The 21,924-nt window shown below is 40.4% G+C and overlaps 1 protein-coding gene across 15 annotated transcripts in view; it reads right to left on the reverse strand.

Moving 5' to 3' along the window:
* ATE1 (arginyltransferase 1) overlaps positions 1–21,924 on the reverse strand; it is a 170,473-nt gene extending 148,549 nt beyond the window's left edge. Inside the window, exons 1-8 of one of the 15 annotated variants that reach the window (XM_082722687.1) lie at positions 20,989–21,607; positions 17,915–17,978; positions 16,727–16,789; positions 11,885–11,988; positions 9,866–10,120; positions 3,874–4,106; positions 1,836–1,964; positions 774–902 (exon numbers count right to left, since the gene is read on the reverse strand). In XM_082722687.1, the coding sequence (XP_082578813.1) occupies positions 774–902; positions 1,836–1,964; positions 3,874–4,106; positions 9,866–10,120; positions 11,885–11,988; positions 16,727–16,789; positions 17,915–17,978; positions 20,989–21,322 (1,311 nt within the window). In that variant the 5' untranslated portion in view covers positions 21,323–21,607. Of the gene's footprint in view, positions 1–773; positions 903–1,835; positions 1,965–3,873; positions 4,107–9,865; positions 10,121–11,884; positions 11,989–16,726; positions 16,790–17,914; positions 17,979–20,463; positions 20,681–20,988 lie in introns of those variants that run through there. The other 14 variants (XM_082722686.1, XM_082722688.1, XM_082722681.1 and 11 more) reach the window with 14 other exon arrangements.

The following is a 21,924-nucleotide window of genomic DNA, read 5'->3' on the forward strand; positions in this document are numbered from 1 at the left end:
AGAAACCTAATTCAAAATGCAGACTTGGATTCAGCAGGGCTGAAGTGAGGCCCCAGATTCTGCACCCCAGGTGGATGCTGTTGGTCTGCAGACCACACTGCCTCCAGTAAGGTTCTGGGAGACCTGAAAGTCAGCCCTCTCTCTGGGAACATCCAGCATTAACTCCTGTCTTACTAATCACCTCTTTAAATCTAACATAGTCTGTGTCATTAAAACAAAGAAACAAATCCAAACTTTAATTCTTCTGCACCTGTTGGCATCTTTCTTCTAATACATCCCCCCGTGACAACTCTGCCATCTCTCCTCCATCTACATTCACAGGCTCTCAGTAAATGCTTGTTATGTCACAGTCTATATAATCTCAACGTATTTAATTCTTTCCCATTGGCTTCTTGTTAAGATATGTTTGTTCACTGGTCCATCTTTCCCATGTGTTATCAACCCCTCGAAGGCAGAGACTCCTCCCTTCGTGCGCAGGGTCAGGTCTGGCACGTAAGCAGCCTCAGCGGGGTGTGCGGACCAGCCTGAGGATGAACACATAAACACGCTACGCCAGGTTCTTGGAAAGAGCCCTGAATATGAACCTCTCCTTTTTCCTGAGGGACTTAAACGCTCACATGTAGGACTTGTTTTCACAAAAGTTTAGTTAACATACACCGAAAAGGATCATCAGCTCTACTTAACAAATAAGAAAATAGCAAAAGAAAGTTCTCTATTATGCTTCTTCATAGACAACCTCATCAAGATAGGAAAAAACGTTTCACAAAAGGTACCTCCGTCTTCCCACATTCATCAGGCGGATCCTGGTGTATGGCCATTTGATACTTGACATATAAAGAAAATGACTGGCTGAAGGACGACTTGAACTCTGGGTCCTCAAAGGAGACAGGTACTAACCTCACCTTCAGAGCAAGGAAAATACAAGCAAATGCTATTGAAACATCTCTACCCACTGACATGCTTCTGAAGGTGAGGCTAGAGTAAGATCTCCGCAAATCCACTTCCAAAGCTCAGCGCTGGAGTTTTTCATGAAACGAGTCAACCCCGGAATGTGCTGACTGGCCCAGAGCCTAAAATGCCAACTTTATATTAACACTTGGGAAAATTTTTAACTTCTAAGGGCCAGGACAATTCATTTTTCTTTTGTTTTTTACTCTTTCCACATATTGCGATTCTCTGCAGAGTCAACAGTGTTGCTCATGGTAGTGGCCACTACTTTTGTCCCCTCTGCTAGTATTAAGTGTATTAACATTTTCCCCTTCCACATTTTTCTTGGGTATTCTGATGTATAAAATTACAAGCATATGAGAACTTCTATCAAAATATTCTATTATCTTAAAAAAAATTCTACTATCTTACTTTTCTAGTCCCACTCAGTTGTGTATGGGGATGACATCAACAAAGTATAATTTAGCTGTCATGAACTCTGTCTACACATGACTTTTAAAAGGAGATAAGGCCTATTAACCATGTTGTGCAAATATGCCTATCATAAAAATATAAAGACTTTTTTGTTTTTTCTCATAAATATTTTATCTTAGAGCTCTACTTATTACTAATTTTTAGATAAATACATCCAGACATAGCAACGTTAAAGATAATTCATTTTATGTGCTACTTTCCACTTTGCAATTACGCGTGACTGGCACTTAACATGTCCTAGGTAAAATCTGCACTTTCAGAATGTTCGTTACTCCACACTCCATCCTTTTGCAGATATGCTGCAAATTGAATATAAATAAAATGTACCACAAATAAATCAAGTTATAATACAATGGTATCAAATGGAGGGGAAAGTTCCATTTGCACAGAAAAATTACACTTGGCCTGCTGACCTGGCTCACAGTTGGTTTATCAGGTGGGTCCTGGTGAATAACCATCTGGTAACGTTTATAGACCTGGTAAGACTCCTGAAATGTGGCTTTGAACTGAGAACTTGGTGGAGATGATCTCACCACCCTCACCTTCAGAAGGAGTTAAAAAACAATGTTCATTATTTATTCCACAGAATACGCATTGTTACTCCCACCCAAAAAGAACCAAAAGTTTCCATACAAATATTAAAGCATGCACATATAATATTTTAACATTACAAATGAACAAAATAGTACATTTTTCTTTAAAAATATTCTTTAAAATTTTCTTTAAAAATATTTCTCCAACTTCCAGACTTATTAAAAAGGCAAAAGATCCTATCTAAACTCATAAGATTTTCTTTTTCTTTTTTAACATATAATGTATTATTTGTCTCAGGGTTACAGTTCTGAAGACTAAGATCTATGACCAAATTATGGAAGATTGACTCTATTGGAAAATGGCAGAACACTTCTGGCACTCAAGATACAAACACAAATAAATACTCTTGAATTCTAGGTGTATGGAATGCACCTTCAGTAAATCATTCAGAGTCCAGAGTGCTAACCATTACACTATGGAACTCGACTCAGTAAATCATTCAGAAAAACTAAAAATGTGAATATATTTTTTAGACGTTCTTTATGCATCACTGCTAACTCTAAACTTACAATTTTTTTTGTAAATGTGAAAGACAATCCTCACAAAGTATTCCTATTTCATGGTGTAGTTAAGAACGAAGACCCTAAAGTTAGATTTCTCTTACTCAATTTTCATGTCACCATCTTGGTCAAGCAGACAAATTTACCTCTCTGTGCCTTGGTTTCCTCACACACAAAATGAGGATGAGTTTACAATAGTAGCAGCACAGTAATGGTGAACACTTATTTTAATAGTGATTATTTACTAACCAGTTAAAATGTGTTAGCAAAACAAAATAGTCAAACAGGAAATCAAATGCAATATAACAAAAAAGCTAACTGGAAAACTTTCACGTGTGCCATAAGAAGTAATTCTTCTGCAAACAAAGAGTAATATAAACATAACTGTGGACAAAACACCTCTGCTCATCCAAGGTATCATTACATTAAAAAAGTAAAAGCTGCCTATTGTAGAACTGCTGTTCTATACTTTAAGTAGCGTGTCCAATTCTCTTTACAATTTGAGAAGGAGAAAGTCAATACCAAAATCAGAGCAGCTAAGGGATTATAATTTCAAAGTTGTTAAGATTTCTGTCTGATAATATATATGATCCTAAGGTTTAGATTCCGTTAAAGTTAATTTTCAATATCAGGTCCTTAGCAAAGCTCTCAGACAGTATTAAGCAACAAATTCAAAGGCTGACCCCGTTATTAATGAGATATGAAAATATAATAAAATCATTATAATTAATATTTGGGGGGGAAAATGTATAAATACCAAATACTGAAGAATGTAGATTTAATCTGCAATGTAAATAAAAGTAACAGAAATACTCTAGAAGTAATCATACTATGCCTACAGAGGTTTGAGAGAATTACTGAGAGAAGATTAAAGTAGTGCCACCGAGTACTATTTAGTCAATTCCTAACTGCTGGCTGGCACATGTACTACATCTGTTTACCAACTAGAATGGGTAAAACAGTGATCCGCTGATGTGATCTATTCTCCTTCACCATCGAACCAAACAGCTAAAAATGAAATTTTAAATAGCATATTTTGTCCCTTTAACTACTAAATATCAATTAAGGGATACAATAAGCCACAGTCCCTTACATAGTAACATGCTAAAACTGGAATTATTTTCACAACTTTAGTAGCCAAACTGCCTAAAGTATTTATTTTAAATCTTAAAAAAAAAAAAAAGTGTTTTATCAAATAGCAGTTAACTTAGTAAATACAAATGCTACTTCATCCCAATTCACTGTCATTTCCCATTATTTAAATAGTAAAATATCAACAGAGTAGTATAACCTCAAATGAAAATAAACAAGGTATCAACAAAAACAAAAATATAAAATAAAACACCCTTCAAAGTACCTCTAACTTGTGTGATGCATTCTCTGGTAAAGATTCAAAAATTAAATCTTCAAGTGATTTGGGCTGGTTGGATTTATTAGCCTTTGGTGGGAATAAAGATGGTGGTTCGCCTTGAGCCTGGAAACCCTCAAGTTCTCCAGCTGGGTTCTGCTGCATGAGTTTTAACCTTTTCCTTTCTTTTCGGATTTCCTTTGCTTTCCGACATGGAGGCTTACTCAAATCTGCCCCTTTGCCTAAAAACAATTGCAAAATATTAGACCAATCACATCTGACTCTGGAATTTTTTGTTTTTACCCAAAGTCTCAAAGATACTACAGAATTAAATCTAAAGAGTTTCAACAGTTAGGTTAGCTTTGTAGGTAGGTATCTCAGAAGATTCTGATCTAGAGCTTTAAGTTGATCTTAAAATTCTACCTTAGATGTAGGAACTGTCAAAGAAAGTAAATAGTCACAGAAACTTTCCACATACCTCTATGAAAATAAAATTTTAAAAATTTTAATATTCATCCACTTTTTTGCCTTTATAAGTTGAAAAAAACACAATCAAATATCTTCTACTCTAGGACATGGATTTTTCCAGCCCATTCCTGAGGGACATTCCTCTCAAAGCACTGGTGACATAAATACATGCTTAGGACCTGGGTGTAAGAAAACACTCCGGCAGGTTTTTTGATGAAAAAATATCCTTGAAAGTACTTGTGTCTCTCCATCTAACAAATGGATGGGGTCTCATTTCTTCAGCTCCAGCTAATGAGTGTTGTTTGAATTAAAAGAGCTATTACCAAATTAAAAGTCCTTTAAGATATCAAAATTTTAGATAAAATAAACCACAAATTTCAGTAAGTGCTCTTTCATCTAGCAGAGTCTTCAAGGACTTGATTTTGAGAAGATCATTAAGAGGTAGAGGCAAATAACTAACACAAATGAAAACTTCAAAATAATTTAAATGTCCAACACCAGAATAATTCTACAATTTTTAGAACAGCTAAACCACAGAATACCAGTCACTAGAAATGCTTAGAAATTTTCAGGGATTTGTCGTTACACAAGGTTAAAAACAATCCCACTTATGTATAAATAGATACATGAAAAATACTTTTTAAAAAGCCTAGAAAGAAACATAACAGTCATTTTACATGGGTTTAGAATCAGGGAAAGGACTGTTCTTGTTTTTTTTTCTTGCAGTGTCCTCTTTTCTCCAAATTCTCTAACAATGAACAAACTTTTGTATTTTTTTAAGGCCATTAACTAAATAAAAATGCTATTTTAAGATCCTAAAACAGTATTTACAAATCATATGAAAGTTCACAATATGAAGTTCTACAAGATTAGCAAGTTCAATTTTATAGAAAAGAAATTCAAGACCCAGGGTGTTAAGGGACTTCCAGAGACCAAGAGCTGGTCAAAAGAAACGAATCTGATACCGGCTGCCTGGGTGGCTCAAGTTGGTTGGGCGTCTGGCACTTAATTTCAGCTCAGGTCCTGATCTCAGGGTCATGAGATGGAGTCCCGGACTGGCTTCACGCTTACTTGGGATTCTCCCTCTCCCTCTGTCCCTTCCCCTGCTCACGCACGTTCACTCTCTCAAATACATAATAATCTTATTTTAAAAAAAAATTTGATGAGAAAATAGTGACTTCACTAATAGAAAAATCATTTTACTTCACTATCATGTTTTCCAATTAGACACAAGCTTTACATATAAAAACAGACTTTGAATAAGTCTAATAACCAGGCAACAAAGGACTGATTCTATAGTTAACCATTACTCTACTGCCTTAGAGAATGAATTTTCTTTGGCCGGGGAATCTGTCTTCCTCAAATTTGTTCTGAGACGCACAGGAGCATTTGGTTAAGAGCACACTCCCTGACATGGGCTGCCTGAGGTCATCTCCATCACTGGCTAGATGACCTTGGGCAAGTTTCCTCGTCTATACAAGATAATAAATAGCCAGTCCTGGGGCGCCTGGGTGGCTCAGTGGGTTAAGCCGCTGCCTTCGGCTCAGGTCATGATCTCGGGGTCCTGGGATCGAGTCCCGCATCGGGCTCTCTCTGCTCAGCGGGGAGCCTGCTTCCTCCTCTCTCTCTCTCTCTGCCTCTCTGCCCACTTGTGATTTCTCTCTGTCAAATAAATAAATAAAATCTTCAAAAAAATAAATAAATAAATAAATAAATAAATAGCCAGTCCTACCTATGGAATTCTATGAGGATTAAATGAGTTAACACATATGTAGTTCATAAAACAATACCTACTACTGGGTATTTGGGTGGCTCAGTTAGGGCTGCCTTCGACTCGGGCATGATCCCAGAATCCTGCAACTGAGCCCCGCGTCAGGCTCCCCACTCAGCGGGGACTCTGACAAAGGGAAAATAACAGCAAACTTTTTTTTTTTACTGTTTTAGTAATCACATGCTGAAGATTAGGCTGGAATTGTTATTCTAAAAGTTTGTGTTCAATAGAGTAAAGCACGTGGGTAACTGCAATATTCTAATTCTAATTCTACCATTCTCTGTGTCCTTGAGAACCAGGTTTCGCAGTGTGGAAGAAAAGAAGATCTAAATGTCAAACAAACGTGTAAAAATACGGGGTGCCTGGGTGGCTCAGTGGGTTAAGCCGCTGCCTTCGGCTCAGGTCATGATCTCAGGGTCCTGGGATCAAGTCCCACATCCGGCTCTCTGCTCAGCGGGGAGCCTGCTTCCTCCTCTCTCTCTCTGCCTCTCTGCCCACTTGTGATCTCTCTCTGTCAAATAAATAAATAAAATCTTTAAAAAAAAATGTAAAAATATGATAGTCCTGAATTTGAACTCCAAGTATCAATACGATACATACTCCTTGGAGAAAGGCCTATACAAGATGATCCAGGAGCCTCAGGTCAGAGGAAGCTGCCATGACTACTACCATTTCATCCCCCAAAAAACTAGAAGGCAACTTAGAAATTCCCACAGGAGCAAAAAATTAAAACACAGCCAACGTGTTTAGATCCATGAGTTCACAATGATACCAGAAATAAACAAAGAAAGAAAGAAAAGGAAAGAAAGAAAGCTTGATTAACTAGTCACTGTTAGAAGAGTTATTTTGTAGGATGGACAATAAAATGCAAGAATCAAGCATTCCTCTTGCCTTTCTGAGTTCTGTGAGAAAGAAATGAAAAGAGGTTCTGTTTATGGAAGTATCTACCTAGTAAATGAAAAATGAATGACAGACAGAATATCTAATGGATCAATGGATTTAGGCAGAGAGCACTGACCCATGGCTCTTCACATTAACAAAGAGAGGTACCCAGACATTATGTGTCTCCTGAAAGAACCTCCCACCACCCATGAAGTAACCTTACCCCCCTCAAATAAATAATTTGAACTCGAATCTGATTAAGACTTCTCTCACTCCCTGAAAAGCAAAACACAACCGAAACACAAAAAAAAGGAAAAAAAAAAAAACACAACAATTTAATCTTAACTCTGAACTGATTTAATCTTGACTCTCTAGATCCAACCATCAATTTACAGGCAGGTAAAGGAGCATGTTAAACTGCACTGCGGATGTAATCAGACAACCCAGAACAGCCAACCTAGTTTCTTCAAAAAACAAAGTGCAAATAAAAAAGTGGGAGTGATGGAAGGAACCTACAGATCTACTGTGTCAGTCAACTGCAATATGTGGCTGTGTTTGGATCCTGACACAAACAAATACATAAAAATTAAGAACTCGAACATGGACTATTTAATAACAGTAAGGAATCTCACTCAAGTGTAATGGTGGTACTTGTGTATTTGAAAATTGTTTTTTGTATTTAAGATTTCTTTTTTTTTTTTTAAAGATTTTTATTTATTTATTTGACAGAGATCACGGGTAGGCTGAGAGGCAGATAGAGAGAGAGATGGGGAAGCAGGCTCCCCACTGAGCAGAGAGCCCAATGCGAGGCTCGATCCCAGGACCCTGGGATCATGACCTGGGCCGAAGACAGAGGCTTTAACCCACTGAGCCATCCAGGTGCCCCTAAAGATGTATTTATTTGAGAGAAAGAGAGAGCGCTTGCAGATGTGAGTGGGGAGAAGGGCAGAGGAAGAGAATCTCAAGCAGACTCCCCACGGCACGTGGAGCTGGAGTCAGGGCTTGATCTCACAACCCATGAGATTATGACCTGACCTGAAATCGTGAGGGGGATGCTTAACTGACTGAGCTACATGGGTGCCCCAAAAGTTCTTGTATTTTAGGGGTGCATTCTGACATATGGGATGAAATAATGTCTGGAATTTGCTTCAATACAGCACTGGAGAGGGCAACTGGATGGGAGTATGGATGACACAAGTGCCCATCCTGAGTCAGTGCCAGTGTCGCACGAGAACAGGGTACGTGGATGTTCATTATAATATTCAGTCTACGTTTCCAAAATGAAGGCTTTTAAAATTTAAGAAACTGTAAGTAGTCTTTATAATAAATAATTAAAATAATAAAAGAACTGACCCTATCACCCAAGAGAGTAAGAGTTGAAAGAAACTATCTAAATCATTCAGGACATTTTATTGGACTATTCTTACTAATTAAGATGAAATCTCAGCTGGCATCCCTTTAAACATCATGAAAGCCTACGTTAAGAAAAACTATATATGAAAAACGCAAACACACACTTTACTGTATACTAACATGATTTAGATAAGGAAAACTAAAATAGTAATAAAAATGTCTCCTTTGGGGTGCACCTGGGTGACTCAGTGGGTTAAGCCTCTGCCTTCGGCTCAGGTCATGGTCTCAGGGTCCTGGGATCGAGCCCCACATTGGGCTCTCTGCTCAGCAGGGAGCCTGCTTCCCCCTTTTTCTCTGCCTGCCTCTCTGCCTACTTGTGATCTCTCTCTCTGTCAAATAAATAAATAAAATCTTAAAAAAAAAAAAAATGTCTCCTTTGGGTCATTTTATATAAATAAATATAAGAAAAAATTCAGGAACTGAAGCATAACTGACATTTTGTGAAATAATTTTTTTAAAAAATCAGGGACACCTCGGTCATTCAGTGGGTTAAGCCTCTGCCTTCAGCTCAGGTCATGATCTCAGAGTCCTGAGATCGAGACCCACATTGGGCTCTCTGCTCGGCGGGGGGCCTGCTTCCTCCTCTCTCTCTGCCTGCCTTTCTGCCTACTTGTGATCTCTGCCAAAAAAATAAATAAAATCATTTAAAAATAAATAAATAAAATCATACAAACACATGCATGCACACATATATATAACAAATCCACTTAATGCTGGATACATTATTTTTATAAAGATTTACTTGAGAGAGAGAGAGAGAAAGGGATGGAGGGATAAAAACACTCTCCAACAGACTCTGCGCTGAACCCAGAGCCAGACATGGGGCTTGATCCCAGGACTAAGAGATCATGACCTGAACTGAAACCAAGAGTCAGACACGTAAACAACTGAGCCACCCAGGTGCCCCAATGTTGCATACATTTTTAAAACCTAATTCTTTTACAAGTGAAAATATAGAAAAAAATTTTTGACCTTATAAAAGGTGAAGTTAAATATCAAAATTTGGAAATTTTTAAACTAAAATTCATCATGATTCATAAAGAAATCTAATGATAAACTAAGAACTTTAATGTCTGTACTTCTCAACACAATACCTAAAATTTACGTTGTCTCACTTCACACCAAAAATAAAAATGTTTAGCAGCATATCTTTTCACAGATAAAATTTGATTCTCAAACCTCCAGGATCCTAAGGTAGTAAGAAGAAATGGAACTCTTTTAAAATATCTGTATTTGGGGATAATAAAACTATTATTGCAGGCTTTTTAAAGAAAGTATTTTTTAAAGATATGATCTGTCCATCTAAATCCAGGTAAAACTAAATTGTACAATATACGGATCTATTTTGCAGATTTCACATAATTCGTGTGTTTAGCTGATGGGAGAGCCCAAAGGCTACAAAGTCTCAAGCATAAAGAAAATCACTTACTAGGATTTTAAAATGGCCACAGAGCAAACTTGCCTTACCTGGCTTAGGAGCCATGTGCACTTTAACTGGATGGGATGGCTCCCCAGAGCCCAACTTCTCCTCTATATGTTGGGATTGAATTAATTCCTTAGGTTCTTCTTTCTTTGGGCTTTTTCCTTTCTTCTTCTCCCCACTCTCAAAGGTCTCTTTGAGGTCATCACTGAGTGTTTTAAGGTCACACTGTATATCCAATTTATTTATTAATGCAAAGTCACCTGCAACACTCTCGTCCATGGTGGGCTCCATGGGCTCATCTACAAATCAGAAGTCAAAATCCATCAGCTAGGCAATCGGACACTGTTAAGATACACACAGGAAAAAAACAATACCCCTTCTTTCCTATGTGAAAGAAACTACTGTGTGTGCATAAAACCCATTCTCTTGGCTTCCAAAGTAATAGAACTGTAGTTAAGACTGTGGCACCCAAGCAAGGGTATGCACCCCAGTCCCTCTGCAAGTTGTGACCAAGCTCCCACCAATGGAACATAACCAAATTGATATGCTCAATTTGGCCTCACTTGCTTTTAAAGGAATTTTATAATCCTGAACTTTCACTCTTTACCCTACCCACTGGCTGGATTAGTAAAAACCAGAGTGACCTTGGAAATCACACACTGAAGGGAGTCCCACAACAGATGAGGGGCGGGGGGGACAGAGCTGCAGGCTAACATGGAACACCCGTGCTGGATGGTTACATGAGGAAAGACACTGACTTCGATTATTTTGTAGTCATTGCATAGTGGTGTCTTTCTGTTTTGGCTGTTTACCCTTCCATTCTACATCACTCTTATGAATTAAGCTGCAGACATAAATAAATGATTTAGAAGCCCGTAACAAGTCAAATAAAGAACCAAATGTAAAAGCTATGTGTAAAGAAAAGCAACCATCAATTTATAAATGGAAGGCACCTCGAAGCTTATCTGAATATTAATTTTGAAACTCAGAACATGATTCCCAGCCACTGAAAAAAATGTTTGACTAACAAAACTTATTTAGTCTTCACAATAACGTACAGAGAGTACTAACCAGAGTTGCACCAAAATTCTGATGTTTCCAATGACCATTTGTCCCTGAACCTCTAGACCCCAGCCTTCCTGCCTCTTTACTGCTCATAGTTCTGCCAAGTCTGTTCCAGACTGTCCTGAATCTTGGTCTGTTAAGGACAGTATAGGAGGACAAAGAACTTACCTGTCCTGCTGGCCACTGTAGCACCAGTGCTTAAAACAGAGACTGGCACACTATCGGCACTGAAAACACGCTTGGGCCATATTAACAAGTTAAAACTGGGATGGGAGGCTCCCAGAATTAGGTATTTTCTATGGCAGAAGTGAGAAAGAGCTCTAAGGATAGGCGGCATTCCCAATTATTACGCTCATGTATTGGGCACTGCCTGCATGAAAACTTTAAAAAGGAAAAGACAAGACACTGAAAAAAACTGAAAAAGCAAAGTATCTGTAATGAAAGTTCACTAAATGTTTCTAATTATGTTGAAGGAAATTAACTCACAATTCATCACACAAACAAGAAAATTTCAGATACTATGATCTACTGAAGTAAGGGCTTCCTCCAACACAGAAAACCTGAGCTTTACGCATCATTCAAAGCGACTGTGCAATCTTGTGTCAGGTGCACCCAAGCACCTGTTTCTCAGATGCAACACCACCTTCCACTTACTTCACAAGGTGCTATCAGGATCAAGTAAGGTAAGAGTTGTCGCAGTTCTGTGAAAACTAAAGTTCCAATAAACTCCAAGACATCACAGCGTCATCAAAACTGTCCTCCACCTTCTTCCGAGGCTAAACTTTCCCTGACAGACATGCCCCATGTCCTTGACTTTTGGGACAGTGGTACCAGTGACAGCAAAGCAACACTAGCAGCAATCCCCCCGCTCAGAGGAACGGCACTACCTGACCGCAGTAAGGACCCATTCCCCTACTTAAGAAGTAACAAAAAGGGACCACCTTGGAAATCTACATCAACTGCAGGTAAAGAGGTTTTAAAGCCCCAACTCATCTTACCCTCACAATTTCCTTTGGAAATTTCCCCTTTAGCCAGAAATTTCAACATTTTTTTCAAAACCTTCTTGTGAGATTTTGATGGTTGAAACTGTAAAGGTCGGCACCTAGGAAAGCAAAATAAATATTTAAAACGTGAACTCAAACTAGAAGAAATAAAAAGAGTTCTGGACAGTAAGGCGAAACTCATGCCTGGGATTTCTGGGTAAAGGCAGGGCTTGACATAGCCTCTAGTTCCACCCCAAATCTCACTAAAACTACCTTAAGGAATTAGAAAAAAAGAAAAAGACATAAATTACTGAAAGAAAGAGAAGAGGAGAAATGCTGGAAGCTGCACAGATCATGCACAAGTGGTAACTGACTTAGCAACCAAAGAAGGTTGAATCCTAAGCCAACCGTGGGAAAAGCCAGAATGGTGACTAATTTTCTCTACATTACCCCTACAAATTTTAGGGATTGGTTGATACCTGATACCTCAAGAGATAAGCGTGAAGGGGGTCTGAAAATAGATCTCTTGAAAGTCTATTTTGGAAGCAGTTAGATGTCTGATGCCCTCCACCACTCCACACAGATGACTCCCCACACAACCCAGGAGAAAGCAGCACACTGAGTAAAAAATAGGGCCTCCCACATGAGGATGCAGGCACAGTGGAAAGCAATGGAAATGTACTAGAAACAGGAAGCTTAAATGAAAGTGTACTTACTGAATGCTGAGACCTCCAACCCATTCCCCAACCCAGCCACAAACACGGGCACTTTCTCTCCAGAATGTGACCAGACCTCAAGATCCCTCGAGATCCAAGGATCCCCACTCCTGGAAAGTCAGAATCGTCACTCAAGAAGAACCTCTCCAAAGACAAGTAACAACAACACTGGAGAAGGTAACTTGGAGGGTACCCAGGGAAAAGAGAGCCTAAAAGTACAAACATCCTAAGAAGAACAAGCTCTTATTTCTCTTTAGCTATTACAGCCACACAACAATGGGAGGTTATTTAAAAAAAAAAAAAAAAAAAAAAGGAGAGAGAGAGAATCCAAAACCAAAAATCTCTCAGAAGTAGAAATATAATAGAAGAAATAAACAATTAAACAGCAAGGAAATTTTCCAAAAGATACAACAAAGGGGATGGAAAATTGAAGAAAAAAAAAAAAATTAGGGGCTCACTCTAAAAGTTCAGTATCTCAGGCACCTGGGTGGCTCAGTCGGTTAAGCATCTGCCTTCCGCTCGGGTCAGGATCCCAGGATCCTGGGATCGAGTCCCACATTGGGCTCCTCACTCAGCAAGGAGTCAGCTTCTCCCTCTGCCTGCTTCTCCCCCTACTTGTACTCTCTCTCTGACAAGTAAATAAAAGTTGAATATCTGAATGAAGACATTATAAAAGAAGAGAAGAAAAAACGGTGATGGGGAGGGGCAGGAAGAAGTTCAACAAAAGAGTAAAAGAAACTTTCTGTGAAGCGAAGGATATGATAGGAGGCCCCAAGTAAGAAGGGCCCCTTAAGTCTGCACGCAATGGATGCAAACAAACACATCATTAGATGTGAAATATCAGAACACTGGGGACAAAAAACCTTCCAAAAAGAAAGAACATTTTGGATGAAGGAAAAAAATCAGAAGCACAGCCTTCAAAATTCTAAGCAAAATTATTTCCAATCTATACTTCGATGGCCTGGCCAAACTAGAAGTCTGAGTGGTGAATTAAAACATTTCAAACAGGGGCACCTGGGTGGCTCAGGTGGTTGAGCATCTGACTCTTGGTCTGGGTTCAGGACATGATCTCAGGGTCACGAGATGGGGCCCCAAGTCAGGCTCTCTGTGCTGAGCACGGAGCCTACTTGGGATTCTCTCTCTCCCTCTCCCTCTGCTTCCACCCCCACTCGTGCACTAGTTCTTTCTCTCTTAAAATTTTTTTTCAAACATACAAAGTCTAAAAAAGGTACTTCTCATGTGCTTTATCTCAAGAAAGCTATTGGAAGATGAGCTGCACTAAAACAAGGAAATAATCCAAGAGGTCAGAGGAGACAGAAAACATGAGATCCAAAGAGAATCCCCAAGATGGCAGTAAAAAGAGATCCCAGGGTGACAGTGAGGCACCAGTTGGAAAGACAACCTGTCCAGATCACAGGTCAGAAGACAGCACAGAGATATCATCAAGAGGACACAAGTGATAGAGGACCGGAAGCATCTAAACATACCACAACTGTGGGAACATTTTTTAAATCGACTGGTGATGGGTAGGTACACAGAAGACTATGCAAACAAAAAAAGACTATGGAAAGCAAAAACTTGTGAAGGAAAGAAAATGCAATGATAGTACACTGCACGGTTCGACCACACAGCACGTTTACAGGCCGTAGCACAGCACCTGTACCATTCGATGTTACGATTCTCTGAGCTGGGGAGTTAGCAATGAGGACAGAAAGGAGCTTGAATATGACAGGAGCAACAGGGATGAAAGAAAGTTAAATCCTTATCTTCCAAAGAGAGAAATTCAGAGATAATGAGAAAAAATAGAGTTGAATCCTTACCTTCTAAAAAGAAAAACCCAGAAATATGAGAAAAACCCAAAGGTAATGAGATAAGGTTTCTGTAATTATATAAGCACATCACTTAAAGGTAGAAAGAAGAAAAAAAAAATCAGTTAAAAATGTGAGAGTACACTGGGAAACAGGAAATAGGGAGGTGCAGGGGGCTGCAATTGTGCAAAATAAGTTTATGGAATTGTTTGATTTTTAAATTACCAGCATATATAATTCTATATAAAAATAAAAACTAAAAAAAAAAAAAAAAAAAAAAAAAAAAAATTCAGAGCCGAGGAAGCTCACCCTCACTTACACTCACATACAGTCCCTGACATCTAACAAGAGGCTACGCTATTGGTTAGAATTGCCTTGCCTTCGCATTAGGCCTCACTAGAACTACTGTAGTAAACAAAGTTTAAAAAAAAAAAAGAAAGAAAGAAAGAAAAAACAGAACAGTAAATGACTCCATAATATCAATACATACAATGAAGTTGTGTAAAGGATAGCAATTCAGGAAATGTTTGTGATTTCAAGCCAAAAAAAAAAAAAAAAATCACGTTTTATAATTATTTTTGTTTTGCAATGTTAATTGAATTCCTTTTCATAAAAACAATATACCTGGAGCAGTGCTTTGCATTGAGAGATATCCAATAAATTATAGAACCTAGTCTTTTTCTTTAACCCTGAAACGGACTTTTTTTTTTTTTTTTAACTTTTCTGATTAGAGATTCTCAGGGTTCTAGCAAATCAACTCCAGACTTATTTAAACAGAACCCTGGCCATAATCTAATAACAAATTGTTATTTGAAGGAAAAGGACTTCTGTATTTGATGATGTCACTGCTTCATAAACATTAAAACTGCAAGAGGACATTTGGGGTGCCTGGGCTCAGTGGGCTAAGCCTCTGCCTTCGGCTCAGGTCATGATCTCAGGGTCCTGGAATCGAGCCCCACATTGGGCTCTCTGCTTGGCGGGGAGCCTGCTTCCCCCCGCTCTCTCTGCCTACCTGTGATCTCTCTCTCTGTCTGTCAAATAAATAAATGAAATCTAAAAAAAACCAAAAAACAAGAAAAAAAACCCTGCAAGAGGACACCACAGCTATCCTGGGATAGTAAGTGAGATGATGTCAGTAAACCAGACACCCACCTTTTCTCTTGATTGCTCCAGTCCTAGGACCAGTTAGATAAAAGAAAGGATTCTTAACCAGGAATTCGTGGACCTTTGTGAGCACACTGGGAGCCCAAGATCATCCTAAAATTAGTATGCAAGATCTTCTTACATATTTTTATCTATACCCCCTCCCTTTTGTTTTGTTTTGCTGAAGAGAGGGTCTGTAACTTTTAATCAGATTGTCAAATCTTTAATCCCAAAGCAAATTAAGAGCAACTAAGGGAAAGAGGTATGAGGACCAGCCAAAACATGATGGATACAACCGTGTTTGCTTTTTTATCTGGAGATTATTCACACTGAAACTGTAGACAATGCTTAACAATGCAACATACTTTCCCTAGTTTGTACCGGAAGAAGAGGAAGGCAAGGAGCACAAGGGAGAAGAGGAAGATCTTTGTAACTTGAGAAGAATGGAAAATCCTTCCATGGCAGACTGGGGTTTGCTGGTTAAGCCATCACTTTGGAGGAAAATAGACATTTTAGTTTAAGTTTTACAATGAAGAAACCTGGACTCTAAATGTATGCAGCAGATTCAATGTCGGCCCTCCCCCTCCTCTTCTGACACATCCTACAGTACTGTTGGAGTGTGACGACTGTGTCCAGTCATACACCAGAATGTGGAAAGCCCCAAGCTAAATTCTATAAAACACTTGACATCTAAAAGTAATTTGAGTATTTTCTAATATTCTCACAATATGTCTGAAATCATTGACTAGATTGCTAAATAGTATACTTTTTCATATCCTATTTATACCCAAACTATTAAACAGTATTATTAAAAGCTACTGATGAAGTATAAATGTAGCATCAGTATGTAGAAAAGACACAACTCATTTGCTTTTCTTTATAAAGAGTCTAGCTGGAATGAAAATTAACATGTAAAAAAAGCAAGATGTCACTACAGAATTATACATACTCTTCAAATTATATATAGATCCAGGGTGCCTGGGTGGCCCAGTGCGTTAAAGCCCCTGCCTTCAGTTCAGATCATGATCCCAGGGTCCTGGGATTGAGTACTGCATCGGGCTCTCTGCTCAGCAGGGAGACTGCTTCCTACCCCCGCAAACCTGCTGCCTGCCTCTCTGCCTACTTGTGATCTCTGTCAAATAAATAAATAAAATCTTTTTAAAAAATTATATATAGATCCTCTTTCTTACCTTATCGTGTACTGAGGACAACATGTTTGATTCATGACAGGCTTGTACACATATTTCCCACTTCTAAAATTAAAAAGTAGTTTTGTTAATGTCTTACACATTTCTCACTTGTACCAAAGAAGACTCGTATAGGAGCACAAAATTAATTTGAGTAAAAATCTAACCAATAACATAAAAACATTTGGGTTTACTCTTCATAACCTAAATAATCTTGCAACATGGACATACCAAAGACAGAGTACAGCCTTTTCCTAACCCTTGATATATGTATTCCAAACTTCTTTACCTCAATTACCCTCTCAGCAGCACCTGCAATCCTTCCCTCAACCCACCATCAATCCTCAACCATAAAGGCAATCAGAGGAAAATCTACTCAAGTAACAGATGACATCAAAGAATTACTGTGTAAAGGATGATAATGATATCATAGATGCATTATAAAGGAAAAAAGAAACCTTTCTTAGGAACATGTATTTATTACAGGTATACTAATAGGATACACAAAATTGCTTTAAATTATTTTGTGGGGGAGGAAGGAACATCTTAGTCTGTTCAAGCTGATGTAACAATATGCCACAGGCTGAGTGCTTATAAACAACATAAATGTATTCCTTGTAGTTTGGTTGGGAAGTTCAAGACCAAGGTGCTATCATATTCTATGTCTGGTAAAGATAAGCTTCCTGGTTCATATTTTTGTTGTAAGCTCACATGGCAGAAGGGGCAAGGGGGCTCTCTGGGTCTCTTTTACAAGGGCACTAATCCCATTTGCGAGGACTCCACCCTCTGACCTAATCACTTGGCCCACCTCCAAATACTATCAAATTGGGGTTAAGGACTGAGCCCAAGTACTTGGAGAAGGTGGTGAGAATGACACTCGCATTCACTCCACACAGGGAGCAAGGAGGATTGATGAAACAAGATTGGCAAAATGTCAACAACTGTTGAAGCCTGCGGATAGGACATGAGGTTCACTACACTGTACTTTCTACATTTACGTATATTTGAATTTCTCCTAATAAACATCTTTAAAAGGAGAGAGAAAAGAATCACTACACAAAGAAATGTAACACAAAAATTTCTTAAACCTCTTTCTAAAAACAGGAAAACATTTTAAAGGCAAACAATATTTTGCAATTACAAGAAGAACCTGAGTAACAAGAGAAGTATCTTTGTATTAAAGAGCTTTACCTTCGCCATCCTCGATCTATAAGATCCTGATAATCCTGGACAGTCATTGAATGTGCCCACATGCCTGAAAAAATAAGTGCCATGTGCTGTGTTAATTACAGCAAGTTCAACTTTTAAAAAAATTTTTAAATTCAAAATCTTTATGTCAAAATGTGAATACTGAAGCAAAAAAAAAAAAAAAAATCTAGCTCACACTGGAAAAATGAAAGTCTGCACATACTTCATACTTGTTTGACATACAACACAAATGGAAAAGATATTTATCTTAATTTTATTCATTTATTTATTTATTTTTAAAGATTTTATTCATTTATTTGACACAGAGAGAGAAAGCGAGAGGAAACACCAGCAGGGGGAGTTAGGAGAGGGAGAGGCAGGCTTCCCCCGGACCCCTCCCTTAGTGGGACTCAATCCCAGAACCCTGGGATGGTGACCTGAGACAAAGGCAGAGGCTTTAACCCACTGAGCCACCCAGGCACCCTATTTACCTTAATTTTAATAATCAAACATATCAAAGTGATTATATTTAATACAGGATTAGCCAATAGTCTCTATGACTTCATATATTTAAGGTCCTTACTGCAATCAGATTATATCACACTTTTAAACCATAATAACATCCCCAATAATTTAATAAGCTGGTCTCTTCAGAAGAAGTGAAGAGGAAATGTTTTCTTAAAATATAAATTTTCCTCATTTTTATGTTTTTAGCATAGCTTTGGATATTGAAAACAGAACAAAAATATAGAGCAATATTCCTTTTAAGTATAAAAACTGAAAGTAATCAAAATGCCCAGGAACAGAAAAATGATTACAGGGACTATGATATTATCCATATGATGGGATAATTATGCAACCATTAAAAAAATAAAGACAATGAGAAAACATTAAAAGATATATTTGAATTGATGTTCAAGGAAAACTAAATTTTTCTCTTGTAAACAGCAAATCGCATCAGAGATATGTAGATAGACGTAGGCTTGATAATACAAAATACATTCAGAAACAGAAAGGAGCTTGGCAGGTGCTCATTGAGTTACTTTATGAGCCTCTATATTCATCATCTATAAAATAGGAATAATAAAACCTACCTACCTAATAGGTGGGGTGCCCTACAGTAACGATAATCAGAATTAAAACAAACATAATGGAAATGTACAGTTCTCTCTTTAGATGAAAAGGGTGAAAGAAAGCAGGTTTCTTCCGCAGGACTTTAAACAAAGGACATCTACATTAATCAATTTCCTCTTACAAAATTACTGGGAAAATAATTAAGAATCTAAGAAAATATTCATTTTAGACACCTTTAATACAAAGTGCTTATCACACACATACTGTAGTCATAATACTAAAATTCTGAAAACGGGAGCAATCCCTAATACCCTAAGGCAACCACTGCCACCAGCTGGTGTGTTTCTCCTGGATTTTGATCCTCCCAGAACTGTGATCGTGTCACACACGTCAATTGCATCCTGCTTTTCTCCCTTTAACCGCACACTCTCAACATTTTTTTGCTTACCTCATCTTCATAACCATCACTCCTAATGACTGCATTGTATTACGTTCTGCTCCCTCTTACCTACAAACATCTAACAATTTCAGTAAATGAGTAAGTGGACATACTATACTCATCCAAATCACATTGATTCATTTATTTGTTTGTTTGTTTGTTTTAATGGAAACTACCTAAATTTGTATCTTCGTGGTTATCCCATTTTCCACAATGCTGGGCTATTCCTTAAAACAACAATTTTTTTAATCTGCCAATACGTGACAGGGCAGGAAATAAATACAATGTTTTGTTTACAAACAAGTCTTCCCCAAAGACACTTGAACTGTAACGGGGGCGCGGGGGGGCGGGGGAGAACAACAAAACAACGTGTAAGCTGGCTTACACGTTCCGGAGGTGGGTGGAGGAGACAAGGCATAGGAGCACCCGGTCAATTTTTCAGACACCTTAGTACAAACAGGCTCCCTCTCCAGCCCCGCCTTGGTGGGTCACCAGCGTCTTGCACACGCTTCCAGACATTTTCTCCCGATGCCCGTGCCCACGTATGCACACACAACTCCTCCTGCACCACCAGCCCACCCGACACGCCGCATTCTGCAATGAAAATCGGGGATGGTCCCACTTGGGCATCAGCACTTGGGGTCCGCCCCAGCGGAACTGACCGCACTGTCGCGCTCCCTGGCACGGCATGCTGTCACACATTTAACCGTCTCCTAAGGACTGAAGACGGACACCTGTTTCCGCACTTTGGGCCACGGCGGGACAATCATTATCTAGCCCGTGCGAGCACCTGCGTGAAGGATCAGCACCGAGAGGCGTCCCTGATGAATCAGAGCTGAAGTTCATTTTTAATTGGCAGCCACGGCCCAAACCTGCGAGCCGCGTTCCGCACACCCGCCTGGGACAGGATCCGGCCGGAGGATCCGCGCGTCCCGCGAGCCGGTCGGCCCGGGTCAGGGCGCCGCGACCCCACGAGGACGCCCGCCGGCCGCGGAGCCCCGAGGCCCCGACGCCCTCCGCCGCCCGCCCGCCCTCTCACCATTGGAGCGACTGCCCGACTCATTCTTGCAATAGCCGCAGCGGTAGGAGTCCTCGCCCTCGAAATACTCCACGATGCTGGGCGAAAGAGCGGCCCAGGAAGCCATGGCCCCGTCCCTCCAAACGCGACGCGACCCAGCCCAGCCCCGCTACCGCCGCCGCCGCCGCCACCCCACAATGCTCCGCGCCGCCTGGAGTCCCCGAGGCGCGCGCGAAGCTGCTCGGGCGCCCGCAGGCCGGGTTCGCCGGGAGTCCCGCACGTTGACGCCGCCCGCGCCATCTTGACCGAGGGCAGCCTCCGCTATTTCCGTTCCTTCTCTAACAGGGACCGCCATCTTCGGTGAGGGTGAGGAGGAGAAAGGACCTTGAAGGGAAATAGTCTGAGAAGAAACGTCTGGGAGAGGGGAGTGCGAGTGTGGGGAGCCGGCCCTGTGCGCTCCCAGGCGAGGGGCTGGTGCGGGGCGCGGCGGGCGGTGCTAGGGTCGGACTCGGCGGCCGCGCCAGCCCTGCCCGTTGGGACACTCACCGCAGGACACCTTGCCCTCCTCCGAGCCGCAGTAGCCGCAGTGGTAGCTGGCCTTGAGCCCTTTGTATTCCACCACCGAGGCCATGGCCGTCTCCAGGGTCCGCCAGGGCCGGCCACGCCTCTCCGCGCCCTGGGGCCGACCTCGGCGGAGCGCGGGGGCCCGGGGCGGGGAGGGGAGGAGGACTGAAGCCTGGCGGGTGCGTCCCAGCTCCCCAACCCGAGCTTCTACTGCCTCCTCGGGGCTCCGGTCTCTGCGGGTGCCGGCGCCTGCGGAGACCTTAGCGAGGGTGGTATTCCTGCCCCCGGGCCCCGAGTTAGGGTCAGCCCTTTGCATAATTCCTCGTCGAGCAGTCGCCAAACATCACTCATTGTCAGCGCCGTTTTACAGATGAGGAAACTGAGGCTCGGAGGTTGTAAGTCAGTCATTTCCCGCCGGGCTCAGTATAAAAGTTACTATCTCGCGCGGTCCCTGACACCATGTGGGGGGCCAGCTCGGGTTTCTTCCAAACCAGCACGTCCACTCTTACGTGCCATGTGCAGGTACACGTGCAGGTGTTCTGTGAGTGGCCGGCGGAGATGAATTGAACACTTGATGGTTTTAAAGCAAACAACTTTTGGAGCTAGTAGCCGCCTTCTGATGCTATAAGCCTATTGCCGCCACATCTTAAGGCTTTGAAAGAGAAGATCTCGATTTTTTAATGTTCCAATATTTGTAAATGTTTTTTTTTTTTTTTTAAATTTTAACTGCAAGCAAAACAAAGTATTTATGTAGGTTGAATTCAGCCTGTGGACTTCCCTATTTTAAAAAGGTATTTATTTGACTGAGAGAGATCACAAGTAGGCAGAGAGAGGAGGAAGCAGGCTCCCTGCTGAGAAGAGAGCTGGATGTGGGGCTCCATCCCAGGACCCTGGGATCATGACCTGAGCTGAAGGCAG

Source organism: Mustela nivalis (genome assembly GCF_964662115.1).
Source record: "Mustela nivalis genome assembly, chromosome: 2".
Taxonomy (NCBI): Eukaryota; Metazoa; Chordata; class Mammalia; order Carnivora; family Mustelidae; genus Mustela; species Mustela nivalis.